Source organism: Thamnophis sirtalis, unplaced genomic scaffold (genome assembly GCF_051295495.1).
Source record: "Thamnophis sirtalis isolate CommonGarterSnake01/CBP01778 unplaced genomic scaffold, rThaSir2_p1.2 scaffold_3, whole genome shotgun sequence".
Classification (NCBI taxonomy): domain Eukaryota; kingdom Metazoa; phylum Chordata; class Lepidosauria; order Squamata; family Natricidae; genus Thamnophis; species Thamnophis sirtalis.
Window position 1 is genome coordinate 128,660,405 of NW_028261383.1, and position 22,559 is coordinate 128,682,963.

The 22,559-nt window shown below is 38.4% G+C and overlaps 1 protein-coding gene across 8 annotated transcripts; it reads left to right on the top strand.

Moving 5' to 3' along the window:
- The first annotated feature begins 371 nt into the window (after positions 1–371).
- LUC7L3 (LUC7 like 3 pre-mRNA splicing factor) lies at positions 372–18,579 on the top strand. 8 transcript variants are annotated; one of them, XM_087710032.1, is made up of 12 exons: positions 372–604; positions 4,383–4,449; positions 5,530–5,569; positions 5,743–5,908; positions 6,327–6,404; positions 6,492–6,596; positions 8,330–8,491; positions 10,794–11,071; positions 11,266–11,426; positions 16,316–16,456; positions 16,562–16,667; positions 18,090–18,579. In XM_087710032.1, the coding sequence occupies exons 1-12, from the start codon at positions 506–508 to the stop codon at positions 18,100–18,102; spliced, it is 1,416 nt and encodes a 471-aa protein (XP_087566158.1). In that variant the 5' UTR covers positions 372–505; the 3' UTR covers positions 18,103–18,579. The 8 variants fall into 8 exon arrangements, with proteins under 8 accessions (XP_087566158.1, XP_013912214.1, XP_013912215.1 ...); XM_014056739.2 differs by having other exon boundaries at positions 16,562–18,579; XM_014056740.2 differs by having other exon boundaries at positions 6,330–6,404; positions 16,562–18,579.
- The last annotated feature ends 3,980 nt before the right edge of the window (positions 18,580–22,559 follow it).

A 22,559-nucleotide genomic window follows, 5' to 3' on the forward strand; every position in this document is an offset into this window, starting at 1 on the left:
TTTTTCAAGAACCTGGTAAAGTTTTGAAATGGGAGATTTGATTGTTCTAAATAATCCCAAATCCACAAATATATTGTAGGCGGGTGGTAAAGAAGGGTATGACTAATCAGCATTAAAAGCTTGTTTGCAATATTTAAACTGCTTGCTGGGCAATCTGCGTTACAAGATTCCGCAGAGAACTTGTTTGGGCAAATCTGTGGTATGGCAAATAACTGCCGGTTTCTTCTTGCCCTGAAGAGGGGAAGGGAAAGTAACAGAAGACCGACCGCGCCTCTTCCATAGCGACGCGGACGGCCTTCCAGACGTCTCGCGAGGCCTTGACGACAAGCCAGCCGCCGGGGGGCGATTATGCGAGGGAAGCGCAGTGCATTGTGGGAAACACCCGGGCTCGACGGCGCCGCCATTTTGTCTCTGTCACTCTCGGAGCGGCGCGGCTGCAGCGTTTTTATAAGGCAGTGGGAGTAGTCGAGACGGTAATAATTGGGTCGGCGGCGGACAGGGCACCATGATTTCGGCAGCCCAGCTTTTGGACGAGCTTATGGGCCGGGACAGAAACCTCGCCCCAGATGAAAAGCGCAGTAACGTGCGGTGGGACCATGAAAGCGTGAGTGTTGCTGGGGTTGGGCCTCCTGTCCTCTCAGGGCCTCCTTGTTCTCAGCCGTTTTCGCGGGTTTCGGGTTTGAGGGGCAGAAAACGCGTCATAGTCCGAAGTTTGCCTGAGGGAGGGGGAGCCTAAGCTAGGAGAAACGAGGAGCCGCCGGACCCTGAGAAGTGTGGCGTGGAAGAAGGCGATATCGCGGGTGGGAGGGCGGTTAGGCCTCTCGATGGGAAAAAGAGGGTAATGGGTGGGAAAACTCGAAAGCGGGGGCTGTGCAAAACGTCGTGGCCCTGAAGATGGAGGAAAAGCCAGGCCACGAGGCCCGTCGTGCACCGTGTTTTAAATCCCTGTAGATTGAATTATTGTACTTAGTCGCCTAAGAACGTGGGTGGGGGTGGAGAAAGAGTAGGTGCGCGCGGGAAAGGGAGCGAAGGGTTTTGAAGCCTGCGAGTCAGAGTTTTCAACCCTAACCCTTTTTCTTCTATTCAGGAGGGAATGTTATTTCACAGCCGTAAATAAATCTTTTTATCCTTTTGCGTGAATGTGCGCCACATTTCTAGTTCAGAGCAGAACTAGTTTGCAGAAAGCACGAAGGTCATGAAATCGTAAAGCATTGAAGAGGGTTAAAGCGGGGGAGGAGGAAAATTATTATAACTAAGTTAAAAAAGTAAAGATGAAAAGGTAATCAAACAAGACCAGAATTTCAAAGACTCACATTAAAGAGTCTTTAGAGCATTTTCCTCGATCATTATGCCACTGTGAGGTTACCCCAGAAAATGCTCAGATGACTAAAATGTTTTGAATTTGAGATGTTCATAAGATTATAGCCTGCCATGGATCAAATATATTGGTTCCTTAAGATAATAGAAAAAACATAGCTTGTTTCACTTCAAAAATAATAACCTATGCATTTATTTCAGCATATATTGAAAAAATGAGGTTCCTTGCCTTGGAGTGATTTATAGTACTAAACATGTATTCAAAGATCAATTCTATTCATTGGGACTTATTTCCAAGCAAGTGTATGGAATCCTAACCTGCATTGTCTCAAATGAACCCAATTTGAAATATGACAGCATTTGCTTTTATTTGTTGCTCAAGAAAGTAGAAATCTTAATGGGCAATGGCTCACATAAACTCTTGTAGTAGCACTTCTCTGATTCAGAGTGCTGATTAAATTAGACTAATTAAATTAGTTAAGTTATCTAAATTGGGTAGTTTTGAAGGAAATTTACATGGTTTTAAGGCTTTTTTAGGCTTCAAACACTACTTTAGACTGGATGAATGGATGGGATTGTTTTGTCTTTTTTTTTAAATCAGTACCTGGAATTAATTCTTCTAATGCACATTAAATTAAAAAGTCACATTAGGATGTAACTGCTTTACTGTACTACCTATCTCATTATCTTTTTCATCAAGTAAAAGAGAATACTGTGGTGCCTGTTTATTTTAAATCTTAAATGCTATGCTATCTCAAGTTTATCAGTATATCAACAAATAATCAAAACCTCTCAAAAATATGGAAATATTACAAACAGCTTGTTCACAGAATTATAGAATTGGAGGGGACTTTAGGTCATCTCTGGGAATCTAGATAGGGATGAGAAAACTTCAGTTCAACTAATAATGTGGAGTAACTTTGGTTCTTCCTTGGATTCATGGCTCCTGTTCAAAGTGCTGCGGGGGGGGGGGGGCTTTACATACTATACCTTCATGTTGTGTACCAATGTCCCCTTTCCTGGATCAGGAGGCACTGTGCTCAGTCATGCTTTGGTCACCACCTGAGTTGGTTATTGTAATGCATTCCACCTGGGGCTGCCCTCAAAGAACATCCAAGAGTTTGTGTTAGTCCAGAATGAAGTAGCATAGACAATTGTATGTCTTCATTTCCCCCCCCCCCCCCCCACCTTATACCTTTGCTTCTCAAGCTGCCCTAGCTTCCAGTTTGCTTCTGGGTGCAATTTGAGGTGCTGGCTGTTATCTCTAAAGCCCTAATGGCATAGTACCAGGGTACAGTAGAACCTCGGGTCATGAACGCTTCTGACCACAAATCAGGTGCCAAGCAAAAAATTTGCTAAATGTTTCACTCTGGTGAAGAACACATCCTCGGATGGCGATCGAACACAACTGCAGCAATTTTTCCTGCCACTCAATTTTTTTTTGTACACGCATGCGCAGTCAGTCTTGCTTCCGGTCACGACCAAATCGGGTTGCGATCGAAGTCCTGGAACAGATTACGGTCATGACCAGAGGTTCTACTGTATTTGAGGGAAGTGCCTCATTTCAATCATTTGTACCTATCCCATTAGGTTGGGCAGGGGAGACATGCTCTGGTCCCATCTACTAGGGAATCCCACAGGATCTAGAATGCAATTCTTTTCCATAGTGGGCCTTGCATTCTGGAACTCCACACTGCTCAAAATTCAGCTGACCCTGACACAGCTCATCATCTTAAAATCCTTGACAATCTTGACTGCTTTCACAGGCATGGGAACTAGGAGAGTGATTGATTCCATGCTACTAGTATTCCAGAACCACTTTGTGTGTCATCTGGAAACTGTATGAGAGTTTTTTTTAAAAAAATATACAGTATTCTTATAATGTACAGGTATTTTCCCCATGAGCATTTGTTTAGCAACCATTAAAAATTCAGGTAGTTCTCACTTACTATCATAATTGAGCCTGGAATTTAGGTTGTAAGTTGTGATCATTAAGCAAAATGCCCAGGTGACTGCTCTGTTCAATGATTGCAATCTCAGCTCTCCTTATTGCAATTGTTAAGTGACTGTAAATTGTTAATCAGACAACAAAACTGACAGTGAAAGGTGAGGAGACAGCTCCCCTCCATGCGCAGAATGGAACTCCAGTGCTGTGTTGGAGTTCCCTCTGTGTACAGAAGTGAAGTCCATCCCAAAATCTAAGCGAGAGTCTCAGCCAAGCAACACTTGCTGTCAAGGAGGTTGAGTGAAACAGTTCTTCCTGAAATCTATGCAGAATTTCCTGCTTCTTTTTCATAACAGACCTTTTTCATCTAGCTTCCAGAAACAAAAGGGAGTCCTTTGAGCAGGCTACAACAGCTTGTGACTCCCTGCTGGCCTCCCCATTGACTTTTTGAAGACGCCAGCAGAGAGATTGCACATGGCAGTCACATGATTACAGGGATCTTGGCAAGCCACTGTAAGTGCATATAAATTGCCAAGTAACAATCAAAATATTTATTTTGTCATGTTTATGAAATATATATTGGAGGTGGTAACCTTTCCCAGAGCTGTATGCAACAAAATTTCATTTTAATGTATGCCAATTAGTGCACATTTAAGGCAGTGATGGGTTGTAGGCTGTATGCCCCCTGGTACAGGAGCACCGGGTACCATTCCAGTACAATGCTCCGGAGACCTCACCCACCCGCCCAAGCTCCTTACCTGTCTTTTAAAGCCTTTGGCGCTTCCGCACATGTGCATGGCACGTACAGCACCTCTGCAACGTTCCGCTGAGCCTCTGGAGCATCTTGGAGGTGTCGCTGGCAGATACGACCTGTGCACTTCCATGTGGATGGCGCTGGGCCCATTCAAAACGTACCAGTTGGAACGGGATCCGGAACCCACCACTGATTTAAAGTGACAATACAGTTATTCTAAGTATTCTAATAGTGTCTTCTTAGAAATGAGATTAGTTCTCAGTTCAAAAGGGGAGGGGTGTGGCACTGGTACATTGTTGATATTTTTATTTGAGTAAATTTAATATTGGCAAAAAAAATAATTACAATCTTGTACTTATATTTCAGGTTTGTAAATACTACCTTTGTGGATTTTGTCCAGCTGAATTATTCACAAATACTCGTTCTGATTTAGGTGAGTGTATGTTTTCCCTTTATACAGTAATTGGTTTAAAAATTAATGATAGGTATAAATTATCATATTTTAAATGTTACTTTAAAATTTATTAAAACCTAATTATGCAATGTTCTTAATTATATTCTAAGCTTAAAATGTTAAAAGTTCATTTATTTTTAACATGCATATTAGGTTTCAAAACAACAATATGTAGGTGTTTTTTTTCAGATACCATTTAGCATTAGCTTTTCAATCTATCACAGCTTTTCTCCATGTACACTATGTGCTGATAGATTGCTCTATTCTTTGAATCATGCTTTAGATCCAACAGCCATAAAATTATATCCCAGTCTTAAGATTTGATTCATCAGTATACTAATTCATAATATGAAGATTGCACTAATATACTATTGCACACAGCTGTTTTAATAATTTGGTTGATTAATTTATTTAAGAAGCTATTAACTATATAATAAATAAAATAGTTACTATAAAATATAATAAATGACAGTATAGTAGTTAGAATCAAGACATTGAAAAATACCTATTTCTGTATACACAACTATAACTTTATATCATTCTCATAATGTTGCAAGAGACTTTATTATAGATAGTCCTCAATTTGCAACAGTTCCTTTATTGACCATTCAAAGTTACAATGGCACTGAAAAAAGAGACTTGAAATCATTTTTAATCCTTACAACGGTTGCAGCATCCCCATGGTCACATAATCAAAATTCAGATACTTGGTGGCTGATTCATATTTATGAGGCTGGCAGTGTCCCGAAGTCATGTGATTGCCTTTTGTGACCTGACAAAATCAATGGGGAAATCAGATTCACTTAGTGATTCATTTAACTGTAGCAAGGAAGGTTGTAAAATGGAGCAAATTCACTTAACTGTCTTGTTTAGCAACAGAAATTTTGGACCCAATTGTGGTTATAATTGAAGACTACCTGTGTTGTTTAAACCAAAAATGTAACATTGCTTAAAGAAAATCTTGTTGAAATTGTGTTGGTTTTTGTTTTGCACAGTATTAATACTTTAATAATAATAATAATAATAATAATAATAATAATAATAATAATATTTTTTCAGGTCCATGTGAAAAGATTCATGATGAAAACCTAAGAAAACAGTAAGTTTATATATAATTTTGCTTTAAAAATTTCTAATAGGTATAGCTAAAAAGAATAATTTCAGTACAAAATACCCATTCAATATTAATTGAAATTGAATAGCTCATAGTTTCTTTATGTATCTGCCATGTATTTTGGTTAAACATACACTGTCTTTATTATTAACCTTCAGATACATTTTGGACATTGATAGGTATGAGAAGAGTTCTCGATTCATGAAAGTAGGCTATGAAAGAGAGTTCCTTCGCTATTTACAAAGCTTGCTTGCTGAAGTTGAACGTCGAATTAGAAGAGGCCATGCCCGTTTAGCATTATCTCAAACCCAGCAGTCCTCTGGTGTAAGTATAAAAATGATAAATAATTAACCATTTTGCATTTTTTAATTCACATTTTTTTACATTTAAGGTAGCATTGTTACGTTCAATACAGCACATATAGATTTGCCTGAGGCTATAGCATAATCATGAAAAATAATTTAATTTAGTTAGAAAAATTCATTTTACTTATTACATAGGTAACAGAGTAGCAGATTTACTGCTTTGCATATGACTTCCTTCTAATTGTGTTAAATTTATCAGAAACAGATTAATATGAAAGTTTCCATTAAAATACTTATGCTCATCTAGAATCATCATCCCCAGCACCTCATTTCTGAATAGATATAAATAAATCTATTTTATTTTTATTTAAAATGAGCAGTGCAATAGACATAAAGATCAATAAAGCATTAAATAATGATTACCTTTTTATATTTAGCAGGCAGCAGGACCTACTGGCAAAAATGAAGAAAAAATTCAAGTCTTGACTGATAAAATTGATGTACTTCTGCAACAGGTAGAATTATCTTAAATATATTTTTTAAATAAAAGTAATATATAGGAACCTAAATTAAAACTTAAAAGTGTTTTTGCTTTCTAATAGATTGAAGAACTAGGTTCTGAAGGAAAAGTAGAAGAGGCTCAAGGCATGATGAAACTTGTTGAACAGTTAAAAGAAGAGAGAGAACTGCTCAGATCTACAACTTCAGTAAGTAAGAGTCACAAAAACTTTTGCTTTAAGGTTAAAAACCATTATCAGATTAAATCAAATCTTAGCTATTTGGTACAGTTTTTTTCCTGTGTTTTTGTAAAATGTTTGTGTGTGTTTCATATAAATATTTTTATTCTTCAGAAGTCAGACAATTTTTATATAAGCTCCAGTTAAATAAATTGATATGTATTCTGTAGTGGATGACCATATAAAAGTAATTTAAATTCTGTGACAAGTAATAATTCATAGATAGAATAAAGAAACATAGAATCATTTTCAAGATTTAGTATTTTAAATCCCACTGAACCTACTCAGACTAATGACAAAATTACCTTCCAAAATATTCTGGAATTTTTCTCCAAATTCAAATGGCTTCTTTTTTTACTTGGTTTTCTTCTCAGGCTTAGCCAAGCTTATGTTATTTTTGTTTTTAATATGGAGAGATACAGTCCTCAATTTACAATTGAGCCCAAATTTATGTTGCTGAGCCAGACAGTTACTAAGTGAATTTACCCTGTTTTACGATGTTTCTTGCATTTGTTAAGTGAATCACTGCAGTTGTTAAGTTAGTCATGGTTGTGAAGTGAATCTGGCTTCCCTGTTGACATTTCTTATCAGAAGGTTGCTATAGGGGATCACATGAACCAGAAAACGGTCATAAACATGAATCGGTTGCTCTTTTTGTTGTTGTTCTAATTATTAAATTGTCAAATTTGGAAGAAAGCCAATGAAGTAGAATTCATGGAGATTGCAACTATAGCAGATCAGGTTTTTCACAGCACTAGTACACAAAGCCTATTTTCCCTTCAATTATTGTCTCATAATTGGGTTTTCTGTGGCATCTTTGCAGGAGCCCACTTTGCTATGGTTGAACTTGGATTATCTCAAATCATAATGGTTTTCACAAAAATTCTAGAGATCCCATCGTTTTCAGTGCTATTATTGTGTTTTCTTTCTTCCAAGTGTCTCAGTCTGCTAATTGTTCATCCTCATTATTGCTGATCTTGAATTTAGCTGGTAGAGGTCCTTACAATTTCCCTTTTTGGGGGGAGGGAGGGACATTTTAAGCGTATGGAAAGACTAATGCCTAGCCTTTGGTTACCACAATTTGAAATCCCTGCATTTTAAACTGATACGGTATATACTTATATTGTGAAGATTTATTCTTGAATGAAGAGTCAGGTACCTATTGCTATTGTGTGGCTCTTGAAATTAATGCCCTGGTGTTTATGATTTCATGAGACTAAAAATAATATATATTCTATATTGGGCTAAGAACTGCTGTTTTTTTTAAAATTTCCATGTCCTTTACCTCTATTCTTCTGGACATCGTCATCAAATGGTTTATAATATATGTTCAAAAATGTTTTGGAATTGGCTCACATAGCCTAGTAGAATTGAACATGAAGATAACTTCTTCATGTTAAAATACCTGTTGTAAGGGAGAATTATTATGGAATTAAATTTCTTGGGCTTGGGGCCAGCAAGCCACAATAATATGCTGGTCAAGTTCTTAGGGAAATTATTTGTAATAACTTCTGATTAAGATTTTTAGTGTAAAATTTTAATTTTGAATTCAAATATCAGTTCATAAATAGGACAACTGTTTTGTTGTAATTTTAGAGGAAATTGAGAATTTTGGAGCACAGAAATGAAAAAAACTGAACTCTATGCTTAACAGGATTTGAAAAGTCTTTGCATTTATTAAAGAATATATCTTTATTTTCCAGACCATTGAAAGTTTTGCAGCCCAGGAAAAGCAAATGGAAGTTTGTGAAGTCTGTGGAGCCTTTTTAATTGTAGGAGATGCACAGTCCAGAGTTGATGATCACTTGATGGGGAAACAGCATATGGGTTATGCTAAAATTAAAGCTACAGTAGAAGAATTAAAAGTATGTTGTGCTATTTTTTCATAGATATACAAAACAGAATGTGTTTATATATATGAATATATGAAACAGAATGTGTTCAGTGAAAATTATGTTTGGACTAGTCACTATTGCTAATATCTAGTATCTCCAGTATATTCAGTAATCCTCAATACCAGTTGGGACTAGAATTTTTATTATTAAGTGATGCATTTGTAAAGTGCATCACTTAGTAATGATAATCTCTGTAGGTCCAGTTGCCTTTGTTAATTGAAACCCACTGTTGTTAGGCAAGGAACTTCCTGTCAGTTTTCTACAACCTAGGTCAGTGAGGAAGCCAGTAGGAAGCTCCAAGTTCCAGTCTCACAGGCAGCTAATTAGCTTCTGCTGGTTGGAGGGGAGAGGATGGGGATCCAGGGGAGGGCCAGGGAGTGTAAGTGGATGTGGCCAGCAAATCACGAGTGCAGAGGGGTTGAGGTAGGATGCCTTGGTGTGGGAGATATAACCGAGCAACCTACAACATTCCCTGCCAGCATCCCTATTGGCTTTCTTGGGAACCCAGCGGGGAAGGTTCTAAATGATTATCATGCTTGGCAACCAGTCATAAGTGCAAATGGATTGCCAGGCACTCAGATTGCAAATCATATTGACTGCGGGGGTGCAAAGATAGCTGAGGACTTGTAATCACCATTCATTTGAAGCCTCAGTCACTGTCTGAATTGTTGTAGGTTGAGGACTATCTGTATGGGAATGCCATTAGAAAAATAGTTTTAGCATACACTATTTTGAATATTGAACCTCAGGTCCTTCTAATAGGTGAATTGGTGTTTCTATATACTGTACTATACATATAATTTTTTTTGTTATTTCTACTTTAATCAAATTCCAGAAAAGCTGAAATATCCAGTATTGGAACTGTTTTGAAATTTTGAACATAAAAATGAATTGTACCTTGCATAAGTTGTGAAAACCAGTCCATTAGAAATAACTGGGCAGATATATATTTTGGTTCTTCAGAAGTAACTGTTTACTAAAGTAACAACAAAAGTTCACACTATTCTATGAATTTGAGTCCATTTAATCCAAACTATTCCATATAAAATTACAATATTTTTTGGAGTACGAGCACTCCCCCCCCCCCCAAAAAAAAGTGGATGGAAATGTCTGGGTCTCTTGTATAGCGAATATTGCAGCAGGGGGAGGGGGTTGGTGCAGCACCAATCAGCTGTTCTAGAACAGACCACAATGGTGAATGTGCAGCGGCACAAACAGGCCATGGTGGCAAATGGGTGGCAGCAGCAAACAGGCCACAGTGGTGTGCGCAAATGGGCCACAGCAAACAGACCAGATGAATACCGGATGGATGCTGGCAGGCAGCGGCAGATTTTTTTTTTCTTGTTTTCCTCCCCAAAAACTACTTGCGTCTTATAGTCTGAAAAATACAGTATTTTTTATTTCAATACTGTACATGTGAGAGAGAGAGCATCAGTATGTGTGTGAGAGAGATTTTGGACATCTTGCATAGGTAAGTTCCACATAATAGCTTTTTCACATAAAAGGATTATGTGATTAGTTAACAGGATTCCAACATCTTATTTGGTTGACTGACTGCTATATGCAGAGTTTGTAAATAAAAAAACAATCAGGAACTAAATACTGTATTTTTCGGACTATAAGATTTTCTGAACTATAAGATACATATTAGCTTTAGAGGAGGAAAACAAGAAAAAAAATCTGCCTCTGCTTCTCCCAACATCTATTCCATATTCATCTGGTCTGTTCACCTCTGAAAGGGCAGCGGCGAAAGGGTGGTGGTGGCCATCCCCGCCACCTAGAACAGCTGATCAGCGCCACACCAACCCTCCTTCCCCCCCCCCCCCCCCCGCAATATTCACTCTAAGACACACAGACATTTCCACCCACTTTGGAGTGTGTGTGCGCTTCTTATAGTCTGAAAAATATGGTAATTCTTATTTCTTTTAAGACACTGATTATGAAATCTAATATCAATCTTAACTCTTATTATCAGAGTTGCAAATCTGATAATGGAATATTCGGGGTTTGTATTTCATATACAATCTTGCACAATGCTAGAATAATGATGGTGATTCTCTGCAAAATAGAAAGGTTTTCTTTGTTATATTTAAATTGAAAAAATTTAGCTTTGTAAGCAATATTACATCATTCTATATTTTACCATTCTTTGTATTAGTTTCATTTAAAACTAAGCTATACCTTTTCAGCTTTTTTAAAATTAAAGATAAATATTGTCAATATATTGTCAAATTTTGTTCTGGTAACATTTTGAGAAAAAATCTTTTTCAAGGAAAAATTAAGAAAAAGAACTGAAGAGCCTGAACGCGATGATCGATTAAAAAAAGAGAAATTAGAACGAGAAGAGCGAGAGAGGGAACGTGAAAGGGAAGAAAAAGAAAGAAAGCGACGACGTGAAGAAGAAGAAAAGGAAAAAGAGAGGGCTCGTGATAGAGAAAGACGAAAAAGAAGTAGATCACGAAGCAGACATTCAAGCAGAACTTCTGACAGGAGAGGTAGTCGGTCAAGGGACCATAAACGGTCAAGAAGCAAGGAGAGAAGACGAAGCAGGTAAACATCTAGGAAGTGGCTAAAAACATTGCAGTGATAGAAAATGAGGACATTACTGATGCCAAATGTTTGGTTGAAAACTGGCCTAAGAAGTAGAATCCAGTTTTCTGATAACTTTCTAAATCCTCTTGAGATGTCAAGCTTTTAAATTATTGTGATAGATATTTAAATACAATTATGTTTTTTATTATTAGAAGTCGGGATCGACGCAGAAGCAGAAGCCATGATAGGTCAGATAGAAAACACAGATCACGCAGCAGAGATAGAAGACGGTCAAAAAGCCGGGATCGTAAATCATACAAGCACAGAAGCAAAAGCAGGGAGCGAGAACAAGAAAGGAAATCCAAGGAAAAAGGTTAGTTCATCTCGATGCTATTAGAATTGGCTGCAGAACTATGCCGTCTCCAGGTGGACAGATTCTCATTTTTTTATAACTTTTTCTGAACTGTTGTAATAAACTCTTAAAACAATTTTAACCTTATTTCTAGCACTGCCATATATTGCAGATTACAAATAGATTAAAATTAAGTTACAGTGTCATATGTTGTAGCTTCTTAGCTAGCCAACAGCTAGTTTTTACATCCTCCCTCAACTTTTATATTCATCAGTATGTATATCTATTTTGTTGAATCTTGTGTTGCTATTTGTCCTCTATATAAATGTTAATAGTACTGAAATCTATTGAGGTATGGTTTTTGTTTTTTTAAAAAAACCTTTTGTATTGGCAAGGGTTTATTTATTGTTGTTCATTTTTTCACACAGATTCATTTTTTTCCAGCACCTCACTTTTTCCATCCTAGTTGATGGCATTCTAAAAAAAATTACAATAAACTAATTGAAGAATCTCTTGTTGGACCTTTATAAAAATTAACAAACATGGTAACTTTCCTTATGGTGAAGACCAACATTTCGTTCATTTCTTGAAGGCACTCTGTTTATACTTTTTCTGAACAAAAAATAACATTAACTGTTGATTTCTCAGAGCATGGTATATTTTTTAAAAAAAAACAAAGTATGACTACTTTTTTTTTAAAGCTACTTTCTTTTAAAAAGAGGTACTTTCCTTCAACAATGAGCTTGTTGATATTTCTTCCCCAAGGTAGTTCTCTCAGTCTTGAGATTAGGTGTGCTTGCAATTTGCAAGTTTTTATTTTTTCAAAATAATTTAGTAATAGCCTCCTGCTTTGCCATACCTTGATTATATATTCACTGTTAGTCCTGAGCTATTTTGTTCACTAGTCTGCCTTTGGTCATTTGCAATGCAATTCTGCAAATATCTATCTACTAGTAAGCAGACCCCATAGAATAAAATTGGGTAGACTTCCTTTAGTTGTGAGCAGTATTATTTATTGTGTAAATTGCTTTGTAATTGTTACATTAAATGTCTCTGAATGTTGGTTTTTTTCCTGTCATGTGGAATTTTCATCTTCAGGGTTTTTTCCCCCTTCCAATTGGATTAACAGAAATGTAGCAGTTACTTCACTTGATGTAATTCTGGCTTTGCATTACCTTCTGGTTCTGATACTGACTAGGCCAAAAAATTAACTGTTGTGATAATAATATTTTAACAATGGTTATATTCTGATAAAATTGTCCACTATTGGTCTCAAGAATCACTGTATTTTAAATTGGAGTTGCCTATTTCTTTGTATTAATCACCATTTTCCAAAGAAATCAATAGCAACATTCTCAAGTCTATAACAAACCAAAGTATCAGCCACATGTTTATTTGGTAGTAGAGCATTATCTGCTCTGCAGAAGACTTTTCATCTAGTACCAATACATTTTTTAAAATTTGTAACAATTGATTCCCTTACTAAAGATACTGGTGAGTTGAAGCAATAAATGAGACTTATGAGAAAGTTCTACTAGTTCTACTTACCGTAGAAATATTTTTAACTGCTTCATTCCCTGTCAAGGGTGATTTTTTTGTTCAGAATTTGCAAGCACTGTTAAGTACTTGTATTTGAACTGTTTCACACTTAATAAAGCAGTTCACAGTATTAATTGAACAAAACATTAGGTATTTAAATAAACTAATATAGGGTTAAGAAGTATTTCGATTATTTTATTTGTTACTGTAACTAATTGGCTTCCTCTTAAATATGAGTAATGTGACCAACCCTTCTGCATATATGCAACTTCTTCTTACTTCTGTACTTCCACACATACCCTTGTTTCTAGTTTACGGTTGGGGGGCCATTTCCTAACTGATTTCCTTCCATGTTTTATTGAAGCACTTGCTATGCTAAGCTGTTAAATGTATGTCCTTATTGCATACTATCTATATACATACATACATACATACATACATACATACATACATACATACATACATACATACACATCAGTATATTTTAGTAAAGATTGTGGAAAAATATATAATGAAGATAAAAGAACACAGAAATATTCCATTAGTTTTGAGTAGAAGAAATGAAACACTAAACAAAATTCTCTTTATTGGCTTGTCTCAAAATGTAACTATCATTGTTCCCCACCACCATCCCTGCAATTTGAAATCCTACTTTACTAGAAAAGCTAGTAGAAGCAGAAAAATGAAGTCACATGTAGATAAATATGCATGTTTATCTATTACTAAAACTGTGATGACTAAATTTTAACTTGGCAAAATAGTGCACCAAGATAATCTCAAAATGGGTGAACTTAGAGAAGGTGTCCAAAATCCAGGACCTATATATGACTCCCATGGAATTGAAATTTTATAAAACATTTTATGACATAAAATTATCATAAAGCATTTAGTGACATGCAAAATGTCCCAAAGCATTTCCTGCAGTCAACTTCTGATGTTTAACTGTGCTATACAGTTCAACATGGGTTACTTTCAAGACTGATACATTTGTGAATATGTCCCTGAACTTTTAAGAATTTTTCAAGTACTTTAGAAGCTCTGCCATTGTTGAAAGCATTGAAGAATCTGGTAAGGAAATAGCTCTGAAATGATGGCCCAAGGGGTCATGAGTTGTCTAGTTATGTGTATATGATTTTTTTTTTTAAGTTTGCTTGATTTGGTAATAGGATTTTCATTCCTGTCCCTCAATTTGAATATCTCCAATGAGATAATGGTACTGGTATTTCTCTTACTTCATCAGAGAGCTTTAGAACATATATGTTCTCATAAGTATAAGTTTGTTTCCAAGGAATAATGTGAAAGACACCTAGTCTTTGTAGATACTATTTGAGAAAAGTCATTCAGTCGATGATCTGGAATTCTAAACATCAACCATAGATATTTTAAAAGCACAGTTTTCTTACTCTTCAACCCTGATGTTATTAACTCTTATATTAACCAAAATATCCTTCTCTACTTGTCCAAACTCAAAGCTAAAACAGCTCCAGGAGACTTGTTCTACCCATTTTTGAACAGCTATTGAACACTATTTAATCTACATGATAGACGATAGAATTATTAAACTGGCTGGACAAGACTGCTTTTCCTCAGTGAATCTACATTTGACTGCTAATAAAGCAAAAATGGATCCATTAATACAGTCTACCCCATACAGTTATCATTACAAAACAGACAAGTTTTTTAAAGAGTTTCAATGATAACTGGATTTCTGAGCCTGTTTATCTTCAGGTTTCTATTGCCCTTAGAAAAAGTTTCATATACATTTTTCTTAAGATTTTTGAAAGTTATCTATGTAATAAAGTTGTTTTAAGGTTTTTTTAGCAACAGGAACTGAAGTCGTTTTAAGTGGGAGGGATTCCTTTGTGAAACCAGATTGTTCAGTTTTTCTAGAAGTTTCACTCAAAGAATAGTTTTTATTTATCTCCAGATCTTTATTAGTAAATATATCCATTCCAAACAACTGCATATTCCATTTGGCCATTACAAAACCTTTTTCATGCTAGTAGAAAAAGTTGATTAAACAAATTACAGTGTAGTCCAGATATGCCAAATGCATTCTTACAGAACAATTACTTTAATGGGATAATAATTCCATAATAATTTATCTATGAAAACTTTCTTGGGGGTCTGTGTACTGAGCATAGGAATGCAGTTTATAATAAGAAATAGAGCTAAATTTTATTACAATTGTTTAGCAAGGGGTACATGCTTTCTTCTGGCTTTACTAATTTTACTGATGACTTGACAACATTCCGTTGCAAGAGTGCCTCCTATAAGTCCCTGGCATTTTGATAATTGCTTGAAATTGTTTTTTTAAGGACCCTATTGAGTTCATATCTCAGTTCAAATATGTCTGCTGAGCCCTAACTTGTACTTGTTTTGCATGTGAAAATTAGGTACAAATTTGCAAATAAGATGAAAATAGCAAACCTACTTCTGCTTTGAAGGTTACTTTTTTTGCTCCCCACAGTCATGGATTATTAAAATATCAGCCTGATGGTGCAGCCACACAGACTACTTTCTCTCTTCCTGGTGCTCATAGGGAGATACTCCCCAGCTGTTGGTGAGGTGATGGGGCATAGCAAGCAAATAAAGGTAACACAGGTGGGCTGGGCTGTGGAAGATAGTGAAGAGGAAGCAGTCACTAGCAGTTGGGGGCTATACATGAACCTATGGCTACTTTTGGGAAAGCTTGTCACCAAAATTACTGATTATTAAAACAATTAGCATGCATATCTACTTGTTATTGCTCTATAAAAATAATGTTAAACTTAAAACAGTGATATGCATGGCTGATTTAAAAAGCCAGATTGAAAACTTACATCTGTATTTTCCTAAAGGACAGGAAGATTTATCCACAAAATGTTTTTGGCATTTCTAACATTTTAGAAATATGGATATTCTGTTCACAGATTATTGGTGTTGTTTCTTAGAAATAAGTCTCAGATAATACTTTGGTCTGAACTACACCTAAGTGATTAAGTGTGGTACTATTTGGTTCCTATATATTTTATGCTAACTACCTTGAAAGTTGACAGTTTCGATTAGATATGTAAGCCCATGATATGTAAGCCCATTAGATATGTAAGCCCATGACTTTGATACAAACTAACAAACAAATCACTGCTCCCTGCAGTGTAACTTAAGCAGTGCTATCTCGCCTCCTTGCTATCCTGTCCACTTTTCCTGAGTTCAGCATTTGTTCTTTCTGAAGGAATGACTCTTAACATTTGCACTACGTTTTTACAGCCAGCTGATATCTCAGCATGTACTTTTGCAACTATAGTTGATGTCTCAGCATATACTTTCACACCAAAAGAAATGTGTGTGATTACTGTGAAGTCCATGGTCAATGTCTTCTTTCATGGCAGAAAAGAGGGGATCTGATGATAAAAAAAGTAGTGTGAAGTCCAGTAGTCGAGAAAAACAGAGTGAAGACACAAGCATGGACTCCAAGGAAGGCGATGCTAAGAATGAGGTCAATGGGACCAGTGAAGACATTAAATCTGAAGGTGACACTCAGTCCAATTAAAACTGATCTGATATGACCTCAGATCAGACAGAGGTAAGTGCATTATTTCAAACTTTGATTAGGGCTTTTTGTTACTGTTTAACAGTGCAGCGTAAGTATGTACAGATGAAGATGGATCTAAGACAAGTAAGAAGAGATACTAAAGCAACCTCTGAAGGAAAACACAGTGTAGTCCTGCAAAATCTTTTGAGGTACATTGTTTTGTATCGGCTATTTTGTAGCAGATTCATATCCCCTTTAGCGTGCCTCTTGGGAACCTATTTGTAATTATAGTCACCATAGAATTTAATTATCCTATTTTTATTTTTAGGGGATTTGTTATCTTTTTTAACACTTGATCTGATTTTGTAATTAAGTCCATATTGTGTTCGTGCATCAGAAACATTTGCTTTAATACTTAATATTTGAGGCACATATTGGACTATTTTGTTTTTATATAAACTGCTAGTATTTATTTGTCAAGGATGTTTCTAGTTTTTTTGCTTTGCCTTGCATTCTAATGCAGTTTGTTCTGTAACTCGAGAGCCAGTAGCATTGGATTGATGGAAGTGTAGGGTTTATGAATAATTGCAGCTGACTACCATACCTCACACAGCGTTGGTGTTGTGAGCGGCCCATGAAAAGCCAAATTAAAAATCAAGGATTCAGTCAAACTAAGCAGGTACTCATGCCAGGTACTCCTTTCTCTACCCACATCCATGTTTGAATGCTGTTGCCTGTAATCTTTACGCTTACTGTTGTGTGTTTTATTTACAAAAAGTGAAAAGGAATCTTTGTGAATATTTCGTGAAAATCGTTAACCTGATATTAACTTGATTGGCATTTTCTTTCAACTGTGTGTAGGGATGCACTGCTGCCCAGAATTAGGTATCTTTAAAGAGCATTAAATGCAATAAATACTACCTAATAACCACCTTGTTACATTCAATGCATTTCAAGTCTTTAAGAGGTATGTGTTTATAATTTCCTACTGCGTAGGAGAATTGCCAGGCAGCCATGGCACACAGCAATATATTATTGGCTGATACCAGACTTGGGAGGCAAATGAAATAAAGGCCAATGTCAGGAACACTCAATAGGTATATATAACTGGCAAGAATATTCACATTGCTTTGTTAAATGGAATTCAAATATAAATCACCTATTCTCAATTTAGAATTTTTCAGGGTCGTTCCTTTTATAAAGAATAGACCCAAATAAAAGAAGCCCCCAAAGATTCACTTCCCTTACAACATTGCTTCAACACATCTTAAGAACTGCTAATCAGTTACAAAGCTGATCTATGCATGTTTACACAGAAGTAAATTCCATTGTGTTTTATGGGCCTTACTCCTAGATAAGCATGGATAGGTTTGTAAAGAAATACAGCCCCTCCAAGCACTGACGTTCAGTCTAACCATACTTGCACCTGAATCTCCATGGAATTAGATGAAGCTTCCCAACAGCATTGATTGGTGAATTACGCTATCATTTTATCCTTCTCTGTCACCTAGGGGCTTTAAGTTATGAGATTTTTGAAGGAAGAGAGGGCAGCAGGCAGTAGGAGTGGCAAAACAAAAGTCACCTCTGTTCACATGATCTGACTCTCTCTTCCCAACATTTTTGCATTATAGGACAACCATGTGACAAGTCTGCGAAGAATCCTGAAGACTGCTTAATATGAAGATCTGCTTTAAAATGAGGTGAAAGAAAGCTGTAGTGGCATAGAAAAAAATTAAAGTTCTGTTAGATTGTTTTTTTAATTAAAATAATTCAGGACTGTTATGACATCTCAAAATACAAAGAAGTTAATAAGCAAGCTACTGAAAATTTAAGTATTTTTATCATTTTTTCCTATAAGACTTTTAAGATGATAAAGCAACATAACCTGAACACAAGGCTTGCTCAGTGTTTAATTGCGAGTTTTCATTCTTGAACTACGAAATACAAAAGTAAATGTTTAGTATTTGTGTGATTGAGATTAAAACAAATCCCATTTTTACAGGCAAGCTATATATATATATATATAGCTTCATGATATATTCTAATGGAAATAAAGTATCTGAGTTTCTGTTACACGTTTGATTGTCATTGAGTGTTTAATATTAAATAGATTTCTTTTCACGTAAGTGTGTTCTAGTTTATTCTTCTCTATTCCCTACCCTCTGATTAGGAGATGTTAAGATTTTTCTCAGAACTATTCAAAGGAATATTTTTTTTAAAGATCTTACATAAAACCATCCCTCATGAAAAAAATTACAATTATCAGCCATTAGTTAAAAATGGAAAAGTAAAATTAATACCAATAAAGCTCAGAGTTGAAATGTGGAGTCTTTGGTGTTTCTGAGCTTGGTTATTTTCTTGCAGACATTTCATTACCCAAATTAGGCAACCTCATCAGTGCAAATTATGATGAATGAAATATCTGCAACAAAACGACCAAGCTCAAAGGGCACCAAGGACACCTCAGTATTTTATACACACTTTCCAGAGTAGTCCTTAGCCTATAAAGGTGTGGCTTCAGGGTTCTTTTTCTTAAATAAGCAGAACAACCACCAATGTAACATAAGTAGGTTTCTCTAATTAATCTTTCTTAACACCCAGGTTGGTGGAAGGCAATATTTATAATCTAGGTTCTAAGTTGTTAGAGACTTTGTGAATACATGTTAGTGCATTAAAATGGGAAATTATGCAATATATTGACCTGTGTATTGTTGATGAAAGAAAGTTCAACAATAAGAGAATGTTACATGTGGAAGCATATTTCTTAAACTATTCTAAAGACTACATGCTTATCATACACAAGAGTAACATGTTAATAATGCCTATGGATCCAGCCCATGATGTGGTTAGATCTGGCCCAGGCCAACTGGGTGCACTTCCACAACCTGGTGGTGACCATCCAGGCCGAAATGTGATCAACCTTAGATCTGTGGGGCCTCTCTGGAGCCAGCGAGCCGTAGGCGTACAGACAGGAGGCAGAGTGTGTGTATGGCACCTGGGGACTGTCTTCTCCCACAGGCTGACTGAGCACTTCCCTTTCACCCAGGAAGCCAGCCCCTGCATGCTCCTATGCGTATTCACAGGGGGTGGAGTCAAGGCAGCTGTGCAACCCCTCGCTGGCTCCAGAGCGGCCCCATGGGTTGAATCTAAGCCGGGCACAGGAACCAAGGCCATCTGCGTGCAAATGGGCACAGGCAAGTGAACAGCGCATCTGGGCCATGGACTGTGCTGGTTCCTGCCCCCAGCGTTGGTTCCGCTCCCCAGCTGACTCAGATTCCACAGCGGCCTTGCTGTTTGCAGGAACGAGGCCTTCAACTGAGCAAGGAGGCACCGCAGAGCCAGGCCCCTCACACCTGCGTCCAGCCCGCTGGAGCTTGCCACACCAAGGGAGGGATGAGACCCTGTTGTCCTGCAGAGCCCGTCACTGCTTGAGCGGAGAGGAGGAAGAAAAGAGCAGCGAGGCTTTGCCCCAGCTGGCCTGCAAGGCTCAGAGTAAGTCAGGTGGGGCTGGCTGGGAAGGCAGGAATCATGACTCTTCAGGTGGCTTCTGCCAGCAGCTTGGGTGCCCTGGCATCTGAACTGAAGAAAGCAGAGGTGCAGCAGTAGGATTGCCCTCAAAGATTGTTCAGTTTCCAAGCAGCCATTTGCACAGAGACATTCCTTTTAAATGCAGGCGGGCTCCATGGGACAACAAGGTCTCATTCCTCCCCTGGTGCAGTGAACTCCAGCAGGTTGGACATGGGTGTGAGGGGCTTGGCCCCGCGGTGCCTCCTCAGTTGAAGGCTTCGTTCCTGCACTCAAAACATTAAGGTCTGCACACATGAGCGAGTAGCACACCCAGGCCAGACATCGTCGATGCCTGCACCTGGCCAATTCCATAGCGACCTTCCCAGCTCTAGCCAGGGGTGGGTTGAAAGAGCTTCATATGTGGCAGATTTTAGTGGGCAGAGAGCATCTCTGCCACAACAGTGGGGGAAAGGAGTTGGGAGGGGCAGGAGACAGGCACTGCAAATACTTTGCACCAAGAATGAAAATTTCTAGGTCCCTGTTTCTCTGCAAAAGAGGATGGGTGCCTGGACACATGAAATTATGGCACCCAGGAGCGTCAATTCTTGGCATGAAAAGCATTTCCAAGCCACCTCTTCTTTCCCTCAAAGGCAAAGAAACAGTGGCAGAAAAGAGGCATCTTTTCAAGGTGACTTCGATGTGGCAGAAAGAGAGGAAGAAGCATGAGGTATCTTAGTGGATCGGGGAGGCCCCGAGGGCCTATTCCATCACTAGGCCCCCTGCCTTCCCCATCCTGAGATACCTCATGTGCACTTAACAAAAGGCGCATTAGATTAGCAAATGTGTACATTGGTATTCTTGAATTGTGAGCTCTTAGGAAAATATCCCCTTGTATGTTGCAGTTATTTCCAGTGAGGAAAACAGGATAAAGCAGGTGGTGGGGGGTGTTTTCCTTTGCCTTATTTCCAATCTGAATTAGACCATGGCAGGGTCCCTACAGGAGAGCACTTTTAAGGATTATGTATTAATAGAAAAGCAACTAACCTCTGTTTCTAAATGCTAAAGCTGTTGCGCATAAAAACAAGAACTGATCATCACAGCCACCATTTTGACAGTTTTGCTGTACTGTTGTCTGTGGACACCCCCACTAAATGCAAGCATAGGATAAACAGCCTGGTTTCTTAGTTCTTTTAAATGGCCACAAACTACTTGTAAGTGGCATTTGATCGTGAGCCATCGAGAAATGTTTCTCCTTTTGTATTTGAACATCCAAGAAGGGACAGGAAAGGGGGGAAGGAAAAAAAAGGAAAAGAAGGGAGGGAGTAGGGAGATTATAATGGGGGAGGGTGGGTCTGAGGGACGTTCTGCCTTAGCACTTGGCCACCAGCAACCCTGCTGCTCTTGCCATCCCCTTGTCCCCTCCTCCTGACTTCTGATGGTTTCCCATCCTGTCACTGAGGATGTATTGGTTACAAAGCTGCCTCCCTCTGACCCACACACTTTACCCTCCAACACACACACCGTGAGCAACCTGGCCAATGAGAGTGAACACAACAGCAGTAGCCTTGAGGTAAGTGCAGCCAGGCACCGCCTTGGAGGGGCTGGGCTGGGCTGTGGGATCCCAGTGCCCTAGGAACTTGAAGGCTGACTGGGCACATCCTTTGCTGCCCAGGGCTCCAGGCACCCCGCACTGCCATCCAGGGGTCCTCCATATGGCCTGAGGGACAGTGAGGCTCCTCTGGTGTACAAGGATTTGGTGCTTGCCCTAGTCTCACTTTTCTCCACTGGGGACAATTATCTCCCCACCCCATCCCTGCCCAGGCCACCACATGTGTCCACCCGACACAAGTGATGCAAACCTGGCCACGCCCCCACTCCCCCCCCCATTAACCACAACCTGATGCAGCCCTCAATGAAATCGAGTTTTGACTCCCCTGATCTACATGAAACCGCTAGAGGAGGTCATTGGTATGGACTCTTATCATTAGTATGCTAATAGTTACATATTTCTACCCCAGCCAAATAAGTGGTGCAACCACAGTGCTGACTGAGTGCCTGAAGGCTGTAAGAGTGCATGGGGAGGAATCTGCTTTGGCTCATCCCTGGCAAGTTGGGTGGTTTGTCATTTTTGGTGCCCCCTGAACCAGATGATTCCTTATCTTTGGTCACCTTGGTCACCTTCCACCTGGATTACTGCAATGTGTTCTATACCTGTCAAGACCACCCAGAAATCTCATGTGGTCCAGAATACAGCAATGTATACAGTAAAGAGGGCCCTGAGAGTCATCAACGTAATACCTATTGCACAAGCTTGGCGCCTTCGGGATACCGCTGGGGCAGTGAGTGGCAGTCTGCCCGGCTGGAGAGGGGGGGTTGACCTCTTGTGAGAGGGCTCCCAAAGAGATGGGAGGACACGGGCACTCGGGGGCAAACGGCTGTGTTGCGCTGTTGCAGCAGGGCAACCTAGCAGTCATGAGGTGACCACGCTCGCTGCCTCCTACTACTAACAGAGATACAAAAGTGGGCGGTAGGTATAAAAAGGTTGACTACCCCTGTTCTAAGGGAACAAGAACCTGCTAATGAAATAACTGTGA